Below are 19,445 nucleotides of genomic sequence, written 5' to 3'. Positions count from 1 at the left end.
AGCCAAGGTCCAGGCTCCCGGGCTCAGCTGAGTTGAGGGGCGGCTGACAAGGAGGCCCTGTTGCGGGAGGGGGGACGATTCGTGTGTGTATGTTACGTGTGGGAAACTTGTGCAGCGTCCCTCGCAATGCGGGCCGCAACCCGTCCGGGATCCCACTCCGCTCCCATCCCCCCATCTCCGCACACTCCGCTCTTCCCAAGAAGCGCCTCCAGGGGGCGCCCGGCTCCCCCGCCTGCAGGCCGCCCGCTGCCAAGCCGTGCCCATGCAGCGACCAGGCTCCGCCCCTGCCGGCGCTCATTGGCTGCGAGGCAGCATGGAGACAGGACGGCCCCTTCGCCCCGTGGAGACCGAGTGGCTTTCACCCGCATTTTCTATTGGCAGGACGCGCAGCCAATCGTCGTCTGCCGAGCACCGCCCTGCGCAGGCGCGACCGGGCATCCGAGCCGAAGGCGTCGGCAGAGGCGCCCCACGCTCCCGACGCTCCCCGACGCTCCCCGCGGGCCGTGAGCCGGTCGCCCGGCGGTCCCGTGCAGTCTGGGGGGCTTCCCCGAAAGGCTGGGGGCGGGGCCCCTGTCAGGAGCCACTCCTGGGCAGGGGGCTTCCCGGGCGGCTGGCTGGCTGGCCGTCTGTCCGGCAGGGGATGATGGGAAGCGGGGCTCCCGGAGCGCCCCTGCCGTGGCCCCCGCCCCCTGCTTGTCCGGCAGCCCTTCCCCTGGCTCCGGACTCCGGAAGGCGCGTCTGGGGAAGGGGGTCTGTCAGAGGGGGCGGGGGGAGCAGCCCCCAAGCGTCGCCTTCCGCACAGCCGCTCCCGGGAGGGGCAGCTGCTGCCTTCGAAGCGCCGCCAGGGGGCAGCATCGGGCTAAGGACGGGCAGCCGAAACAAAGGCGGGGGCAGCCCCCCCCACACTTTGGGTCGCCTGCAGAACTCTGCTCCCCCTCCACGGCCCCCCTCCCTCCCTCCCGCTTGGGCCCCCTGGCACAGAGGGGCCAGTCGGTGGGAAGTTCCCCAGCCACAAGGAAGGAGAGCGGCTGAAGACAGAGACCCCCTCCTTACTGCGGTGGGGGGCAAAAGACCCTTCCTCCACCCGCCCCATAAGCAGTGCAGAGGTTTGGGCCCTCCAGAGGCTGAAGGCCAGAGGTCGGCAAGGGCCTCAGTGCCAGGCCGCAGCCTGCTGACCTTCTGCAGCTCATGTACACAAAGTCCTCGACTTACAACCGTTCATTTAGTGACTGCCACAACAGCACTGAAAAAAGTGACCTGGCCGTGTGACCCTCATCCAGAGGCTTGGCAGCTGACTCCCGGTCATGACGGTGGCTGGGTCCGGGGGTCACGTGGTCCCCTTGTGCAAAGCCAGTGGGGTGCAGGGAGCCAGAAAGGTCAGAATTCCCTTGCGGTCATAAGCTGGGGATTCGCCCACTGGTTTGTCAATGAGGCTGCCGAGCACACGCAAAGGCCAAACCTGTTAACGGTCATCCCGGGCTTCCTCCGAGTGTGCAAAGCCAGCCGCTGGGTCAGAGGAGGGCAAAGAAGGTGGTGGTGGGGTTCTGTATCTGACACCCCCCACAAGTGCCTGGTTGCAGTCGCCCGTTTTGGAGGCTTCTGCCCCGGGACCCCCCCCCCCCAACTGCCAGAGCTGGAATTTCCCGTCTCCACCAGGTTGACCCTGAGACTTCCGCCTGAGGTTGACCCCCGCCCTCCCTCCCTCCCTGCCAGCCCCCCAGGAGGAGAGTCACAAGCTTGTGTCCAGCCGAATCACCTCCGGCCTGGCGGGGCTGGGAGGGGCTTCCTTGCAAGGCTCCTCGGCCTCCCCAGCCCAGCCGCCCAGAGCAGCCCGACTGCCCGAGCGGAGGAGGAGGAGGAGGGGGCGCCTGCAGGGAAGGCACCAAGGTAGGGTCTCCGCTCAGAGGGGAGCTCGGGAAGCCCCTGCCTCCTTTTCTACCCACGGAGGGCTTGGAGGGTCTTTGGGGCAAACATTCCTTGGAAGGAGCTGCCCTCTGGTGCCCCCCTTTTCTCCAGGGGGGGCTCGTGGTGGGGGGGACTTGTGTCTGTGTCGGGTGGGTGAGATGGGCAGCCATGCCAACCGAAGAAGTCAGCCTCCTCCTCCTCCTCGAGGGTCTTTGCCCCCCAGCCCTGGTCTGTGCCTGGCGTGTGGCTGGCTGGGCTCCACTCAGTCTGGTGGGTGCTGACCGTTCTACCTGGAAGGCCGGCTGTTCCTAAGGAAAGACCACCAGGGCAGGCGGATGGGGGGGCAGGGAAGTTTTTGTTGTTCTGGGTCCCAGGAGGGGCTGGATGGACACTTTGCCTTTCTGGGGGGGGGAGGGCAGAGGCGAAGCTCAGCTGAAGGGAAGCCTGCAACGGATCAGGAGACCCATAACTGCCCTTGGCTGAGGGCCCCCAGGGGTGGGTGGGTGTTAATTCTCTGCTTTCCTCTGGGGGGGGGCTTTCCCTGGACACGGAGTCCCCTGTGGTCCTTTCGGAGTGTTTCTTTAGGGTCACGGAGTGGCCACAAGGGGGGCCGATCCTGAGCTGCTCCTCCTCATCCAGCCCATCACTTTCCTTGGGGGGGGGGGCTTTTGCCCTGGTCCCTGTGGGGCAAATCTCCCCATCCCACCCCCGCCTCTTTGACAGCCCAAGAAACCAGGGAGGGTCTCCTCTGAGCTGCCTGCCGGGCCCCCTTCCTGCTCTTGGCTTTGATGTGGCCATTCGCCCGTCTGCCAAGGTCATCACATCTGGCCAAAGCCACCACGGGGGAACTGCTGGAAATTTACCGGCAAGGGAGCGTGGGGGGTGGGTGGGTTTATCTTCTAAGTGGCCTAAAGTTGCCTTTGGTATGACGGGGCCTTAATGGAGGCGATCTTGGTCCAGATGACCCCCCTCCCCCTCAGACTCTGCACACTTGGCCCACACAAATGCACGCAGGGGGTCCTCACTTAATGGCCGGCCCTCTAGTGACCACCCACCTGGAGACGGAGAGAGGCTCCTTGGAGGCTGCCCCCTCCCCCCAAGTGAAGACCGGGACTTTCCTGGGGGGGGGAATTTCCTCCTGGCTTGCAGGACAAGAGTCAAACGGCTGCCGCTCACCCTCCCCCCTGCCCAGTGCAAACCTCGTGCTGAGGAGGAAGAGGAGGGTGGGAGTTGTGGTCCAGCAGGTTCAAGGGTGGTCTTGGTCAGAGGCTGAGTCCAGACCCCCCACCCCCCCCACTCTGGCTTGGAGCCCCTTCCCCAGGTATCCCTTTGCAGAGGTTCTGCTGCCACCTGGGGATACAGCAGAGAAGGAAAACACTGCCCCCCTCCCTGCCCCCCCCCCCGTTGCCCCACAGAACCCTTTTTCCTGCAGGGAGACCCCACTCGCCTCCTCCTCCTCCTCTCTTCCCCCTTTGTGGACAAGCTGAAATCAAAAGGGGGTGGGTGGGAACTTCCTTTGGCCGAAGCCCCCACCCCTCAAATCCTGGGAGTTGAAATCCACAAGCCTTTAAAGTTCCCCGAGGGGGGGGGTGGTTTCTTCCTCCTTGGCTACTTCAGCCGAATGGATGTCCACTCTCTTCTCAAAAGCCTCCAGTCTTCCAAGGGGGCTTTAATTCTTGGGGTGCCCCCCCCCCGTGTCTCAGCCAGCAGTTGCCAAGGAGGTGGCCTGAGCTGGCCAGAGCCCCCAAGGCCCCCTCCATCCTCCTTGGGGGTCCTGGGAGCCTTCAGCCCAAGGCCTCGGCCAAGGGCTGCCGGGATTGAGGCGCGACCCTCCCGTGTCCCGCCCTCCCAGCGGGGGCTGCAGGCGAGAGGGAGAAGCTGGCTGGGCAGCCAGGGCTCGAAGCCCCTCCTCCCTTACGGGCCGCGTGGGCAGGTGAGCGGGGGAGGGGCTGGGCCAGACGGGCGGAAGAGAAAGTGGAAGGGAGGCTGCTGCCCGGAGCTCTGGAGCCGTGGAAGGGGACGCGTGACCCACCGGGTGCCTGGACCAGCCTCGATGGAGAGCCCCCGGGGGCCGTAAGTGGGCCGGGTCTCCTCAGGCGGGCTGACCCACGGTGGGAGCGGTCACTCCGGCCGGACTTCTACCTTGCTTCCTTGACTTCTCTCCTTCGCCGCTGTTGACGCAGGAAGTCTGGACTTTGCCTCCCCCCCCCGGGCTGCCCCACTTTTGCCCGTCCGTCCCTTCTGGCGGTCTTAGGACCCATTGGTGGGGGCAGCTGCTCCTGCCCAGGAGGGGGGGCACCGGCAGTTTGGATTTCAAGGAATGGTTTGGGCTGCCAGAAAATACCCCCCTCCCCACCTTCTCCAGAAGGAGGGGGGAGCCAAAAAGGGTGTGTGTATGTGTGTGTGTGTGCGTGTGTGTGGGCTGAAGGGGGCAGTTGCAGAGAAATGGGGAGCCAAGCAACAAGCAACCTGCCCGGCCCCTGCCTGCTGCTGGTTCTGGGGGTCAGGCGTCCAAGCTCTCCTCTGCCACCTGCCCTGTCTTGAACCTCACTCCGAGGTGGGGGTGGTCAATTCAATTCAGTTTCCCCTCGGACTCTGGGCACCTTAATCAAAGCCCCCGTATTCTTCTCGGCCGGAGCTATTGCTCAACAGCCCCAGGGCCCCGGCAGAGCCCGGTCGTGAAGAATTTCCAGGAGGCCGGGGGGGGGGGGGGGCAGTGTGGATCTCCAGAGGTAGCTAGTTCCAGAGAGCCGGAGCTGCCACAGAGAAGGCCCTCCCACGCAGTCCCACCAGCCGGCACTGTTTGGCCAATGGGACCTGGAGGGCGCCAACCCTGGGGTCTCTAAGTGCTCTTTGGGAAGTGTGGGGCCCCAGAGCCAAGGGTGAGGGGGGGTGTCAAGGGGAGCCCCCCCAGGTAGAGCAGCTCTCTGGCTGGTGCATTTCAGCTGATGCTCCTGCTCTGCAGGAAGGGGGCGGCTTCTCTTCCCACATCCCCTCTTTTCTGCCCCTCCTCTTGGTGGGGGCCACCCTGGGAGACCCTCTGTTGCCTGCCTGCACTCCCCCCTCCGCCCGGGGGCCCTCCCCTCCTCCCGCTCCTTGTGAGCCCCCCCCCCGTTGCCTTGCTTTGCGTGGGGACTTTCCCCTTGTCTTCCCAGAAGCTTTGCTGTGGGGGGGGCTGTTCCCAGAGAGGCAGCACCTCCCTCTTCCCTTGACCCAGGAGCGAAGCAAAGTCCCAGTCCGAAAGGGGGAGCAAACGTGTCCCCGGTGGCTCCTGGCTTTGGGTGGAGCCCACGGCTGCTGTCAATTATAAACCTCGTTTTATGGTCCTGCGGTTGTGCAAACGCTGGTTCAAAGCAACATCGGAGTCTGGCTCCAGAATCTGTAGCGGGGTGTGTGTGTGTGTGTGTGTGTGTTGTGATGACTCTTCCCAGGTCTAGTGTGCCAAGTGCCCCCCCCAGGGGCATCCCAGGGATTCCTAGCAGGCATGGCTGATCATCCCTTCTCCCCCCCCCTCTGCAGGGCCCGGGGAAGGCAGGCAGCCACTATGCCCGTCCTCAAGGACCCCCATCAGCTGAAGGCGGCCGGCAGAGGCCCCGGGGACGGTGGAGGCAGCCGCGGCGGGGCGCTGATCCTGGCCAAGGAGGGCCCGGGGACCAACCCTTTTGAGGAGGACCTGGAGGAGAACGAGAAGGACGCCTTCCTCGGGGGCATCTCCCCCGGCCGAGAGAGTCTCCCAAGGGACAGGGCGGACTTTGAGCAGGGCCTCTTCAGCGGCAGCCCCGAGGACCACTTCAGGCGCCGGGCCACCCTGGAGAAGCTGGTGGGGCTGAGCCCCTTCCGCCTGGGCAGGAGCCGCAAGGGCGGGGAGAAGCGGTCGCCCGGGGGGGAGCAGGGCTCCGACCGCCGGTCCTTCCTGGAGCGCGTGATGCTGCCCCTCATGGAGGGCAACCTGGCCCCACGGACGCCCGAGAAGAAGAAGACACGTCGCTCCTCCGAGGACTTCAGCCTGCTGCAGCGGCTCAACGGGCGCCGCAAGGAAGGCCTGGGCGGCTCGGACGGAAGCCCCCTGGAGGAGAATGGTGGGGGGGAGGCTGCCAAGCGGGGGTCCTTCCTGAAGATCGGGCTGGGCGTGAAGGTGCGCCGGGCGTCCCTGGTGGACAAGCCGAACCAGGCAGAGGGCTCGGAGGCAGCCCCCGCGGCTGAGAAGCACGGCCCCAAGCCCAAGGAGCCCCTCTCCGGTGAGTCCGGCCTGGCTGAGCCGACCTGGGAGCCCAGCACACCTCTGGGCAGACGGGCAAGGGAAGCCTTCGGGGGAGGGGGGTTGGGGGGTGGAGAGAAGGCCTAACCTAGGTTAAGTCAACCCCCCTATCCTTCCACCCCTGCCTGTGTAGGGGAACATCTGGCGGCCTAGAATTCCTTCCCCGAGGCAGCCCCCATCCAACCGGGACATCTCCCCAGTGGGGGTGGGCTGCTTTTAACCCATTGCCTGCCTGTAGCATTGACCACGTAGCTGTTTCTTCCGGCTGGAGGGGCTACGTAGGGCTGCCCCCATTAGGGGAAGGTCTAAAGGGCATGGAGGGGGCCTCAGTCGCGGCAACCCCACACTGGCTGCAAGGGACCACTGGCCCCATCATGTCCCACCCATGTCTCCGGAGGGGCCACAAGTCAGAGGTCCCGACTGCTTCCGGCCTCTGCTGGGCTGTCTTCTTCCCAGCCCCCCCCCCTTTGCTCGCCTTCCCCTCCGCAGACTCATGTTAATCACGTCTCCTAACGGCAGCAGGTGGTCCTCCACTTGCAGCCGTTCATTCAGTGACCATTCAGAGGGACCGGGGGTTGTTTCTGCCACTGCGCCAGGGACCCAGGATCAGAATCCAGGACCTGGGCGGCTGACATGGACCAAGGACGGTTGCCGTGTCCCAGGGCCCCCAGATCCCCTTTTGCGACCTCCCGACGAGGCTCGCTTAACGACCGGGTTAGAAACGGTTCGCTTAACGAGGGAGGCGAGGGAGGGTGTGACATGGGGCCAAGCCGAGATCACCTGGTGGCCCCCCTCCCCGCAGCCTGGCTGTGGATCTCTCCCTATTGGGGAGGGGGGTGTTCCCGCTTGCCCGCTCCCTCTCTGGCCCGGCTGTCCAAGTGGGCCTTCCTAGCCCCCCTCCCTGCCCCCTCTGGCCGGAGGGAAGGCGGCGGGGCCAGGCTGGGCGTCGCTGACCTTGGCCCGGCTGTTTATCAGGTCTAATGATCCTCTTCCCTTTGTGCACATATTTCGGGCCCATTGTTCCCCCGCGGCGGCTGTGATTCAGCCCTGATTGCACGGACGTCTCCTGCCCAGCGGCCTGCGACCTTCCCGCCAAGAGAAGGCGCCAGGAGGAGGGGGGGAGCTGGGGGGCACATGTGCAAAAGCCATCCAGCTGCCCCCAGAGCCCGGAAAGACCCCCCTCCCTCCCCCTCCCTCTGCCAAAGGCTCAGGACTGCTTAGCGGTGTGGGGGGGGCTCCCACTTCTTCCCTGAGAGCCCAGGCTGTGCCAGCGCCCCCCCTCCCCAGTACCCCCTGCCAATGCCTGGGGTCTCCCTGCAGCCGGGCTCAGCAGAGGGGTGGGCACTGGGCAAGGAGGAGGAGGGGAAGGCCTGGGCATCTATGGGGAGACCCTCCCCTCTGCTCAGTGGCCCCCAAGAGGCCTCCCTGCCCCCCCCCATGGCAATGAGAATCTTTAAGTGTTGCACCTCCTCATTCTTGACAAAATGTCTCTTTCCTTTGATGGACCCTGAGTGACCCAAAGGCCGATTCCTCGGGTGGCCCACAGTCCCTCTCGGCCAATACAGAATTCTCTCCTGTTCCAGAAAGGAGCTGGGCTGGGGGGGGGGGGGGGGAGGGGGGTGCTCTCTGTCTGGCATGCTGAGGAGCGCCCCCCCCAAGGAGGAGGAGGGGGAGGCCCTTGGGCAGGGGGCCGGCTGGGACTTGCCTCCCTCTCCTCTTTACGGGCCAGGAGCCCCCTCCCCGCTATGCCCCTCCCCCAGCCAGTGGAGCCAGGCTTCTGGGTCCCTTCTCGGACTTTCCTTGGCCACTGAAGCCAAGAGGGGGAGCCAGAAGGCACCTTGGGCCACCCCCTCCCCCAGCTCTTCTGGGGGGGGCTTGGGAGCTTTGCCCCCTTTCTCAGGGCCAGCCCAGGATCCAAGCGGTGGGAGGAAGGAGCCCCCCTGCCCCCAGCTGATCTCGGCCTTCAGCTGAGGAGGTCATGGGAGGGGGGTCAGGAGACTGCGTCACCTCGTCTGGGGCATTTCCCCTGGGGGGAAGGAAACGGAAGAGGCCGCTTTTAGCCCAGACGGACCCTCGGCCTTCCATGCCTGCGGGCAAGCAAGGCTCCTTCCTGCGGCGACGATGAGGGCTGCCTTGACACACACACACCCAGCCCAGAGGGCAGATCTGGACTTCCGGCCAGGAGAGGATGTACGCAAAGCCTGGGACCCTCTCCCCCCCCCCATCCCTAAGCTGTCAGCGCCCTTCTGGTTCCAGGCGTGTCCCCAGGGAGCCCACTGGCCCGTTACTCCCCCCCGGCACATAGGGAAGGTGGTGGGGTCTTGTGATCCCCCTTCTCAGCATGCAAACCGTGGGGAGGGGATGCACAATACGTGGCCTTGCCCCGGGCAGTTCCACCCGGCAGCTGCGGTTCCACCGGCGTCCCTGTGCCGTGTAAAGCCAGAGCAGCGGTGCTGGGAGGTTTGGTTCTGCTCGGTTTCTTTAAAACAGCGGCGGCACCTACAGCGGCTGCACCGCTCGGCCTTTGTCGCTTGCACAATGACAGTGACGACAGTGGCCTCCGCTCCGTTGTGTGGCCCGGCTACGGCTCTAGGCAGCTGCGGGGTTGGTCCTCAGGCAGCAGCGCCCCTCTTTCCTTGCCCCACTGCCCCTCTGCTGGCGGGGGGGGCTGGGCTGGCCTCCTCCTGACCTCAGGCTCTCCCTCCCCCCCCTTGTGTCCCTCGCTCAGTCCTGGAGATCTTCCACCTGATCCACCAGCGGGATCTCCGCCTGGCCGACCGGCACATTGTGGAGCTGGAGGCCGAGTGCGACCAGGAGGGCTGCGGGAAGGACGGCAGCCGGAAGGCCAAGGATGTGGCCCTGCTCTACGAGGCGCTGGAGAAGGAGCTGTGGGCGGTGCTGGCCGAGGCGCTGGCCTCCAAGGGCTCCTACCCGCCCCTGCAGCAGCTGGTGCAGGTCATCCAGCAGGAGGAGGAGGCCGACCGCCGGTGGGGCCAGGCCCAGGGAAGCTCTGCAGGAGGGTCTGGGGCCCGGCCCCGGAAGATGCGGCAGCAGTGGGCCCAGGCGGTGGAGCGGCTGGTGGGCCAGAGGCTGCAGCAGTGCCTGGAGGGTCGGGCGGGCACCCTCGCCACCCAGATGGACCGGCTGGGCAAGTGCATGCTGGAGGACCTGGGCAGCGTCCGGAGCCACCTGCTGCAGGCCTACCCCGAGGAGTACCAGGCCTTTGGCATCTACCTGGGAAGCTACCACCGGGGCCTGGCCGGCTGCCTGGCCGAGAGGGTCCGGAAGCCCCTCAGCCTCTCCGAGCTCTACTTCGTCCTGGACTGGAACAGCAACATCTACCAAAAGTAGGTGGGGGGAGACCCCCGGGGGGGGGGGAGGCTCACCCGTCACGGACCCTCAGGGACACAAAGTGAGGAGAGGGGAGGTCCCAGAGGGGGAGAGGGGTAAGTCAAGGGGGGAGAGTCCGCTTACCGGCCGACCTGGGAGCTTCTTCGTGGGCATCTCCCCGCGCTCCCCTGGAGAGAAATGGCGGCCTGGGTCCTCTGGCCGGATCCTGGCTGCTCCCGGTCACCACGGAGGAGCCTGGACTGTGCAGGGAACAACCGCGCCCCCTCCTCTCTCCCCCTGCCCAGGGAGGTCCTCAGCCGGCCAGAGATCTCTGCCCTGGTCAAGCCCCAGCAGCTTGGAGCCCTGCTGGCCCCGGAAACGCAGCAGAGCCTGGAGGAGGAGTGCATTGCAGCCGTGGAGGTCAGCCGGGGCCGGGTGGGCCGGGGAGGGAAGGGCCAAGGGGACACCGCCCCCCCTTGCCATTATGGGGAAATCCTCTCCTGCCCCGAAAAGGGGGCGTTTCCAACAAGGCTGCTCCAGGACAGGTGCTGCTTCTCCAGGGCGGCTTTCGGTCTCTTTGCGGGTGGCTTCCCCCCCCCGAGGCATGTGGGGCCCACTCCTTGCAGGACGGAAGGCCGTGTGCTGGGAGGGGGATGGCCTTCCTTGCAAGGGGGGCCCAGAGAGAATCCTGCTTGGTCATACAAACGGTCTTCAGGGCTCTTCAGGGCAGCCTTGCGGGGTGGGTGGGAGACGGGCAGCCCCATGGCCTCAAGAGCTCCCCCCACCTCCCCCAAGTTCCCTGAGCTGCCCGCCCTGAGTGCCCCCTTGGCGGACTCTCTCTCGGGCGTCTGCAGGTGGCCATTGCCAGGGACCTGAGCCAGGAGCTGCAGATGGAGGAGGAGCGATGGGCCCAGGAAGACCAGGAGGGCAGCCTCCAGCTCGGCCTGTCCAGCAAAGTCCTCTCGGTATGTTGGGGTCCCCCCCCCAGCCCCGCCCTGGCATCTCCTTCGGGCAGCAGGCTTCCTCCCTGGAGGCTCGGCCAACCTCCCCGTCCCCTCCCTCGCCTACCAGCCCTGGACTGGCCCCTGGGAGCCTTCAGGGCCAGAGAACTGGACAAGGGCCTGGCTCAGGTTCAGGCTGGCTTCCTCTTGCCCTGCAGGTGCTGAAGGGCCACGCCGACAAAGCCCCACAAATCACGGAGGACCTTGGCAGGGGGGTGGCCCACTGCTGCCTGGTCAGCCTGGCGGACTTCTTGCAGAGGTACGGCTGCCCGGCCAGGAGCTGGGCGGGGGGCCCAGGAAAGGCGCCCCGTTGCTGCGGCCCCTGTGGCCGGGCCCTCCGTGGGAGGCGGTCTTCAGGGGGGGTCACACCTGGGGCCTCCGTTGGCTTCCTTCTCTTCCAAAGGGGCCCCCAGGGGCCACTTCCTCCACCTGAGCTGGGAGCTGCCCCCCCTCCAAAGTTTAAGCCTGGAGGATTCTGTTGCCTGGTGGGAGGCAGGGGGGGCCAGGAAGAGCTGGGGCAGCCCCCCCTTTCGCCCTCTCTGACACCAAAGTGGCCCGGGTGGGGCAGGCTCCGAGGCCCCCGCTTCCCCTGGGCTGAGTTCCGCCCCAGCTGCCACTGGGCTCTTCCACGGGGGCATTTCGGGGGGAGAAGCGGCCTTGCGGGTGGTCTTCTCCCCTCCCCACAAGGCTCTGCCCAAGGCGGGGGGCAGGCAAAGGGCGGCACCACGAGGGGCACATCTGACCCGCCTGCCAGTCGTCCCCTCTGCTCCTGCACGGGGTCTGGCCCCTGACTGGGGGGGGGGAGGCACACGGTGGGCTGGAGGGGAATATGGTGCCAAATGTCCATTTCAAACTGGCCGCCAGGAATAGATACACCTTGGGGTATAAATAGCCGCCGTGGCTCTAAGGAAATGCCCGTGAGGTGGGGCCAGGGGGCCCGGCCGGCCGTCAGGCATTCTGGGATGGATGGACAGCCTATTTTTAGCAGCTGGCTTCCTGACCGGCCTCTTTCCCAAGTGCTCCGGCTCGTGAGGGGGCTGCGCTTGGCCGGAGCTGAGGCCGCATCCCCAGGGTCACCGTGGGGGCAAGGGGGCTGTAGAGAGGGCTGGGGCTGCAGTGAGACCCCCTCCAGGGCTGCTGCCAGGGTGTGTGTGTTGGGGGGGGGTCTTCCTGCATTCCAGAAGGGGCTGCTGCAGAAATGGAGGGCCGGGGTTTCCTGGGCTGGAGGGGGCGGCAATGCCAGGGCAGGCAAGAGAGGGGTCTTCCCTCCTTTCCTCCCGGAGGGCCTTTCACTTGCCCCCCCCACCCTTCAGTTTCCAGAAGAAAGTGGAAACGTTCCACGAAGGCCAGGTGGTCAGCAGCCTCAGCCCAGAGAGCTACATGGGCCGAACCATCCTGCTGGTCAACTACTGCCCGTCCTTCAGGTGAGTGGCAGCCCCGGCCCTCCTCGCTGCCCCCCACACCCCAGCCTTCCCCCACCCTGAGATGAGCCCTGTTTGGCCCTCCCCGCCAATCAACGGGGAGTAAAGGGGGCTGTGAGCCTGGCTGGCTTGGCGCAATTCGCACGCAGCTCTCTTGATGGGGCCACTCTTTCAGGGACTACCTGGAGCACCTGGCCAGCTTTGGCCACCCGGAGAGCGAGGCCGCAAAGCAGCTGGCAGGCCTGGCCCTCGACCGAGTGACCCGGCTCTGCAACCGCGTGCTGGCCGACCAGCTCTTCCGAAGCCTCAAGGTAACCCTGGGGTCTCCCGGGGCCTGCAAGGGGGAGGAGAGGGGGGTTACAGGGAGGGGTGTGTCTTGCTCCCTCTGTGCTTTGAGAACAGGCCTGCCAGGTGGGCTGACCCAATAGCCCCCCGGCCCACCCAGGGGGCCTGCCAGGATCAGGGGGGCGGGCTGGGTTCCCTGGCTGTGACAGGGGGCTTGGCTTGCCGCCAGGGAGGCCCCCAGCCTCAAACGGGGCCTGCTCCGGGGCTGCCCCTGAGACAGGGTCTCCCCCTCCCGCCCCCCCACAGCCCTACTTCTACAAGCTGATGAAGCGGAAGTGGCTGAGCAACCCGGAGGCCTTCTCCACCATCATGGCCCTGCTGGCTGACCACGCCCAGAAGCTGCGGAGGATGAAGCTGGCGCCCTACCAGGTGGGAAGAGGGAGACCCCCCCCTCCCCCTCCCGTGCCCCTCCCCCAGCACCTGTGCCCCGCCCTCATGCCAGAGGGGAGCCAGGGGGGCGGGGCTGCCCCCAAAGTGCCCCCTCCCGCCCCGGGGGTCCCGGCCCTCCGCCAGCTCTCCTCTGCCCCCCCCAGGTGCTGGTGAGGGAGGTCCATCGGCGGGTGCTGATCGAGTACGTCCGGCCGCTGATGCGAGTGCGAATCATCTGCACCTCGTCCAAGATGAGAGCCAAAGTGGCCCAGCGGCTCCGGACAGAGGCCAGGCAGCTGCAGGAGTTCTTCATCCAGCTGGTGAGGGAGGGGCTGGATCGGCCTCCCCAGAGATTTGTGCATGAAGGGGGGAGGGGGGAGGTGGCTGGGCTGGCCGGCCATGGAGGAGGCCACTTCCCATGGGAGGGGCCCGTTTGCAGATGCCCCACACCAAGAGGGTCCCCCTCGGCAATGACCAGCCCCTCCCTCCCTCCCTCCCTGCAGGAATCCTCCTCCTCCTGGCTGGACTCGGTGGTGCCCCACCTGGCTGGGATCCTGGAGCTGGAAGACACGCCGGCCATCCAGATGGAGGTGGCCTTCCTGGCCAGGGCCTTCCCGGACGTCCAGTGAGTCGGGGTGGGGGGAGCGCGAGGGGTCCTTGCTGGGAAGGGTCCCTTGGCCGGCTGTGGCAGGCTCTTCCCCCTCTGGCCCCAGTCAGGGCTCCTCCGGGGGCCTCCGGTCAGTGCTCTGGCCCTCCTGAGCCCTTTTCCCACTGATTGATTGGTTTTTGAAAGGGGACTTTGGGTCATCTAGTCCAACCCTCCCTGCTCAAGCGGGACCCTCCAGCTCCCCAGTCAGGTGGCAGCCCACTCGCTTTTCCAAGGGTCCCTTGGCAGGCTGGGCCTCAGCCCTCTAGGCCGGGCTGCATTTCCGGGGATGATGGGACTCAGAGTCCAGCCTCCTTCCTCGCAACTGCTTGGTCCAGCGTCCTTTTCGGCTCCATGGCCAGAAAATCCAGGGAGGCTTCCAAGGAGGAGACGAAGGCAGGAGGGTCCGGGGCAGTCAGGCTGGTCATCCTGGCCGTGGTTCTATTGCCCAGCAAAGCTTTGGCATGGCTCTCCCTCCCCTGCAGCCACGGAAACCCCGCCACGTTTCAGCCCTGGGCTCCCTCCAAAGGACTCGACTCCGCTCAAGCCACAGCGGGAGCGTGGCCTGGCCCAGGATAGAGCCTGGTGGCCCCTTCCACGCTGCCCCCCCATTGAAGGCTGGGCTCTGGATGAAAGAGGATGCTTCCCTCTGGTGGGGAGGAGGCCACTGCCCCACTCAAACTGACCTTGGAGGCAGAGACGGGCTCCCACCTCCCAAAGGAGCAGTTCAGGGTGGGGCTGCCACTAAGACCCCTTCCCTCCTCCCCAGAGAGCGCCCCCTCCCCCATCACAAGAGAGTCGCCCCCACGTCTCTAGGAGGAAGGAAGAAGACGCCCATGCCCCCCTCCTCCCTCAGCCAGGGGCTTCCAAGGACAACCCCCCCCCCCGGGCATCCTGCCTTCTCTCCAGCCTTGGCCACTGGTGGCCTTCAATGCTGCTGAGGAATCGAAATCCACAAGCGTTAAACGTGGCCCCGTCTGGAGAGAACAGAGAGCAAGAGGGGCCTTGGAGGTCTCCTAGTCTGACCCCCTCCCACAGCGAGAGATCTTACACCGTGGCAGGGGAACCCTCCGGTCAGCTCCTTGGCCCTGGCATCTCCCTGGCCGTAGTGGGGCTTCTGCAGCATCTGCCCCTCCCCATTTAGAGACATAGAAGAAAAAGACCTCCGGGTCCACCCAGTCTGCCCCCCTCCCGTTTCCTGCATTGGATGTGAGGAGGGGTCTGCGTTTATCCCAGGCAGGTTTCCACTCAGCGACTGGGGGTTGACATTTCTGTCCCTCTCGTGTGCGAAGTGGGGCAGGTGAGAGGAAACCCATCAGTCTCTACGCCCAGCCCCTCCTCCCTCCTGCTCTCCCCCCACAAGCCCCTCCCATTTCATCTTCTTCCTTTGCCAGGCAATGACCGGGGTGTGTGTGTGTGTGTGACGGGGGTCTCTCTGCCCGGGGCAGCCCAGGCCGCCTGCTCCCGGCTCCAAGGATGCTGGGCAGCCTTTGCCTCCGCCCCCCCCAGGGACCCTCCGATCTCTGCAGGGGAAACTGAGGCAGGTGGATGACGCGCCCAGGTTTCCTGTCGGGAGCGCTCCGTGTCCTCTCCGGCCTTCCCCAGAGAGCCGCTTCTTGGAAGCAGGACAGGCGCTTCCAGTTCCCAGGCCAGGCGGCTGGGGAGTTATAAATACCCCTCCTGGCTCTGCCCACATGGCTCTCCTGGCTACCAGCCGGCTGCGTCATGGGGGGGGGGGGGAGCAAAGCCGGGCCTTATCATGCCCCCCCCTGTTTTTCTTTCCATCTTCCTGCTGATTGCATCCTTAGGAATTGTCCCGAGGTGGCAGATCGCCCGTCCAGGGTGGCTGACGGACGTTTCCTGTTTTATCTGGACTCCTTGTTTCTTGGGAGGGGGGAGGAGGGAGGGAGGAGGCAGCCGTCCAGCAGAGCAAAACAAGTGGTCGAGCTGCAGACAGGAAGCCGAGTTTGGGGGCCGTTTCCTGCCAGTCTGCCATTTGGGGCTGGCAGCCGGACAAGACCCACACGGGCTCTGCCAGGAGGCCCGGAAGCTGCCCTGGGCCGTGGGGGGCCTGTGGGGGGCCTGTGGGCACATCTCGCGGAGAGGATCTCTTGGCACAGGGCCATCCAGAGCCTCCTCGGTGCCCGAGACGTGCCACTTGCCGTCCCGGGGGAAACTGGGGATTCGGCCCACGGCGGTGCCCAGACCGTGCAGGGGGCAGAGCGTGCCTTGGGGGAGCAGAGGGTCCTCCTGGAAAATGGGGCAGGGGAGCCATGCGGTCAGCCCCGCTCTGGGGGTGCCCTGGGTTGGATGGTCTTCCGCACCACCCTTGGGCTGTGGGGCCTGGCTGATTGGGCTCATTTTACTTATGAATTAATTCATTTATTTTGTCCAGTAGGTATTGGTGGTATACAGAGATGTAGCAATGTTTATATACATACTAGTAAGAGAGAAACATGAGGCCAGGGGAGGGAAGGCACGCTGGTGCGCTTATGCGCGTCCCTTACGGACCTCTGAGGAATCGGGAGGGGTCAGCAGTGGAGAGTCTGAGGTTGAAGCTTTGGGGGAGCCTCCTCCTGCCCTCTCACCCCTTCTGGGAAAGTGTGTGTGTGTGTGTGTGTGTGTGTGTGTGCCCGCCTGGGGCCATTCACCTGCACTGGGAGCTGTGGAGAGCCCTTCCCCCCCCCACCTGCCCTCTGCCTGCAGCCAGTGAGCCTTGGGGGGCTGCCCTCCCCTGCCCCCATAAAGCAGAGGCCCAGCTGCCCCCTGTGGGTGGGAGGGAGGGGGACCCCCCACCAATCCAGAAGCCGGTTTCCGTCCCACCCTCTGCGCACAGCCACCTACGGGGAATCCTCCATTTACAACAGCTCATTTAATGACCATTCAAAGTGACCACAGCCTTGAAAAAAGGGACTTGTGACTGTTTCACAGTTACGACCTTTGCAGCGTCTCCCGGGTCACCTGATCAAAATTCGGACACTTGGCCACTGACTGGTACAACGGTTGCTGTGTCCGAGATTCCTTTGGCCGCCTTCTGCAAAGCCAGTGGGGGAGGCAAGGATTCTCTTAAGGGGGGGGATAAGGTTGGGCTCGGTGGTGGTCTCAGGTCAAGGGCTACCTGCCCCCCTCGCCCCCACCCTTGGTCTGGGAACTGCCCCCTCCCCCTGCGGAAGCCCTGACTGAGTCCCCGGGCGGATGGGGGGGCGTCCTTCCTGCTCCTCCATTTTCCTCCTCCTCCTTCCCCCCCCAGGAAGAAGCACCTGTCGGCCCTGCTGGACGTCCGGGGCCTGCAGAGCCCAGCACAGCGGCAGCTCATCCTGGCCGCCCTGGAGAGCCTGGAGCCGCCGGGGGCCGAGGGGGGTGTCGTCTGCCAGGAGCGGGCCTTCTTCTCCGAGATCGCCACCGGCGAAGTCTTCTGTGTGCGCGTGCAGCTGCACCGACTCTCCCGCCTGGGCCTGGCCTGCCTCTCCCGCATGCGCCGGAGGCCCCCCCGCCTGCAGCGACCGAGGAGGGGGCTGAGGGTGAAGGAGTCCGAGGAGGCCCAGCTCTGAGGACCCCAGCTGGACACGCATGGCCCTTTGGCCCCAGGGCTGCCCGGCCCTGCCCCCAGCAGCCCTGCCCTGCAAGGGGGAGCTCACGACCCCTCGGCCATTGGGCCTCCCAAAGGGGGGGAGCCGTGCGGAAGACCACCGGCTCACTTGGGCTGGGCTTGGGGGCGGTTACTGGGAGGGGGATGGCAGGGGGGCAGATCCAAGCCCTCTGAGACTAGCTGGAGCCCCCCCATCCCCTCCCGTTTGGAGGCCAGGACTATTTTGGGGTTGAGGGAGCCTTCCGCCCAGGGGGGGCTTCTGCGAGGCCGAGGGAAGGAGCCACGGCCAGGAGGGAAAGGCGGCCCTGATCCAGCCACGGAACCGCCTCAAACCAGGGAGGGAGTTGGGATGCCAAGCGCCACCTTCCCTGCCCGACGGGTGCTCCAAGGCTTGGCCAACGCCGGCTGAGGAATCAAAATCCACAAGCCTTAAAAGTGACCCCGTCTGGAGACGCCCGGCAGAGAACAGAGAGCAAGAGGGGCCTTGGAGGTCTCCTAGTCTGACCCCCTGCCCACAGCGAGAGGTCTTGCGCCGGGGCAGGGGAACCCTCCGGTCAGCTGCTTGGCCCTGGCCGAGGGGGAGGGTTCATGCATCTCCCTCACCCTGGTTGGGCTTCTGCAACATCTGCCCCTCCACCTGTGCGTGAGAGGAAAGCAGCAGCATCCCCCCCCCAGCCCCCATCACAAAGGAGCCCGTGAGCCCCCCCCTTCCCCACCAGCTCCAGGCCGGAGACCCCTTCCTTGGACCGGCTCAGGGGACCCCACGCTGGCCACCAGATACCCCAATTCCTTGCCATTGTTTGGTTTTCCCCTTTTAATGTTTTGGACCAGGGCCGACCCCAAGGAAAGCTGGGCCTCCACTGGGATGAGAGGCCACCTGGAGATCCCAGGCCTGCAGGCTAAACACAGGAGGAGGACTTGCCAGCCAGCCCCAGTGCCCCAGTTGCAGCCTCTTCCGCCCCCTGCGCTGTTACCAGTTTTATTTCGGCCAGCACTAGAATGACAAAGCCATGTCCGAAATTCCTTTTTGAGCAAAGCCCTTGGCTGCATCTGAACGGGAAATGTATTGGCTGCAAGAGGACTGGTTGCTCCCCAGTTCAGCTCTTCGCTTCGTCCCGTGTATGGATTTTAATGTGCTGCTTTTGTCAAGTGTTTGGATTTTTATTTGAATGTTTAAATCCGGTAAGTTTAATATATTGTAAGATGCTTTAGACGAATGGCCGACAAAATTCAAAAATAAAGAGATAAAACAGCCAGTTGTTTCAGGTACACAACACATCCTGGGCAGTGGGCTCCGCTTGTCCCACCCCAAGGACTCCCGGTTGCAGTCCAGATGGACGGAATGGCCACTTCTGTCCGAGCCTCTTGCCCCCCCATCTCCCCCCCCCGCAGGCATCCGGATCTGCGCAGGGAGCGTCCCGAGCGCACCCCCCCCCCCAGCTGCAGTCACGCCGCGTCCCCATCAATCCTGCCCTGACCTGTCCGGCCGACCCGATCCCTGGCTGTAAACAGAGCGGGAAACGCCACTCATTTATCCTGCGAAATGTAAACTTTCCTGATGGCTGAAGAATAGGCGGCCCCCAGGGAACACGGGGAGGGGGCTCTGCAGGAAAAGCAGCAGCAAGAGGCTTCCAGGAATGCCCCCCCCCCCAAAGAGAAACACCAAGAAAATGTTTTCTGCCCAGCACTTCCCACTTGGCCAGAGGTCACCAAGCCCGTCTCTGGAGCCCACACTGGACGCCTCCCACAAACGGATATGGGCTGCGGGTGGGTGGGGGGCAGAGGATGGGGCCGCTGGCCTTGGGGGTGGGGAAAGGCTGCTGGGCCCTGCTCCCGCCATCTAGCCACGGAGGCTCTGGAGGCCCCCAGCCCGCCACAAGCCCCCCTCTCCATGCCTCCTGCAGGCCCCCAGAAGCCCCCAAGAGCAACGCTTGCCAATCGCCTCCTTGGGGACCCCCCACTGGGCAAGCAGGATGGGGGGGGGCAAGAGCATCACCCAGGCATGCCCCCCCACCCCTGAGGCCCAGGTGCCTGCCCAGGCCAGAGCCTGGGGAATGGAAGCCCCCTCCCCACCCTTCCCTGTCCTCCCAAAGGCTTCCCCGGGACAGGCCAGGAGGCGAGGAGCGGGTGAGGGGTCAGGGGGATGTTTACAATCTGGGACGCTCGGGAAAAAGCCCCCCCCCCTTTGGAGCGCATTTCCTTCCAAACAGCCCAGCCTGCCCAGAGTGGTGAAATATGAGCAGCGCTGCTGGAGGAGGGGGGGGACGCTCTGGAGCCTGAAGGTGAAGGGGGGGGGGTCTTGGCTGACGGGCCTGGTCCTGCTCTGCCCTTTGGCTTTCTCATCTCCTCCTGGCATGGAGCCCCCACTCAAATGCCACCCCCCCCCCATCACCGGCCTTGCAGGATGCGTTTCTAGGAAGCCCCTCAGGTCTCTGGTGGGAAGTGGGGGGGGGGCTGGGGGGAGCTCGGAGCCTTCAGCCTCTTAGGATAAACTGTGCTTCCTTTGCTGCATCCAACCAGAGACCCCCCCTCCTTTCACTATTTTCCTTACAGCCGAGAATGCCCCCCCCCCACACACCTG

The 19,445-nt window shown here is 65.3% G+C and overlaps 1 protein-coding gene across 4 annotated transcripts; it reads left to right on the top strand.

The window, feature by feature from the left end:
• Nucleotides 1–1,774: 1,774 nt before the first annotated feature.
• Nucleotides 1,775–18,120, top strand: EXOC3L2 (exocyst complex component 3 like 2). Of its 4 annotated transcripts, none has more exons than XM_070764398.1 (12): nt 1,775–1,887; nt 5,425–6,143; nt 8,892–9,510; nt 9,799–9,913; nt 10,348–10,458; nt 10,653–10,753; nt 11,808–11,918; nt 12,091–12,226; nt 12,507–12,629; nt 12,794–12,949; nt 13,133–13,254; nt 16,526–18,120. In XM_070764398.1, exons 2-12 carry the CDS (start codon nt 5,450–5,452, stop codon nt 16,824–16,826), a joined length of 2,589 nt encoding a protein of 862 aa, XP_070620499.1. In that variant the 5' UTR covers nt 1,775–1,887; nt 5,425–5,449; the 3' UTR covers nt 16,827–18,120. The 4 variants fall into 4 exon arrangements, with proteins under 4 accessions (XP_070620499.1, XP_070620498.1, XP_070620500.1 ...); XM_070764397.1 differs by lacking the exon at nt 1,775–1,887 and adding an exon at nt 3,321–3,978; XM_070764399.1 differs by lacking the exon at nt 1,775–1,887 and adding an exon at nt 3,901–4,292.
• Nucleotides 18,121–19,445: the final 1,325 nt, after the last annotated feature.

This window comes from Erythrolamprus reginae, chromosome 11 (assembly GCF_031021105.1).
Source record: "Erythrolamprus reginae isolate rEryReg1 chromosome 11, rEryReg1.hap1, whole genome shotgun sequence".
NCBI classification, from domain to species: Eukaryota; Metazoa; Chordata; class Lepidosauria; order Squamata; family Dipsadidae; genus Erythrolamprus; species Erythrolamprus reginae.
The sequence above is the reverse complement of the archived record's forward strand: the minus strand, read 5'-3'. Positions and strand labels throughout refer to the sequence as shown.

Bases quoted from the DNA above. Each gene is read 5' to 3' on its own strand.
- EXOC3L2 (XM_070764397.1), top strand. From the start codon at position 3,527: ATGGATGTCCACTCTCTTCTCAAAAGCCTCCAGTCTTCCAAGGGGGCT. The intron at 11,919-12,090 runs GTGAGTGGCAGC...CCACTCTTTCAG, and splicing joins AACTACTGCCCGTCCTTCAG to GGACTACCTGGAGCACCTGG. The intron at 12,950-13,132 runs GTGAGGGAGGGG...CCCTCCCTGCAG, and splicing joins AGGAGTTCTTCATCCAGCTG to GAATCCTCCTCCTCCTGGCT.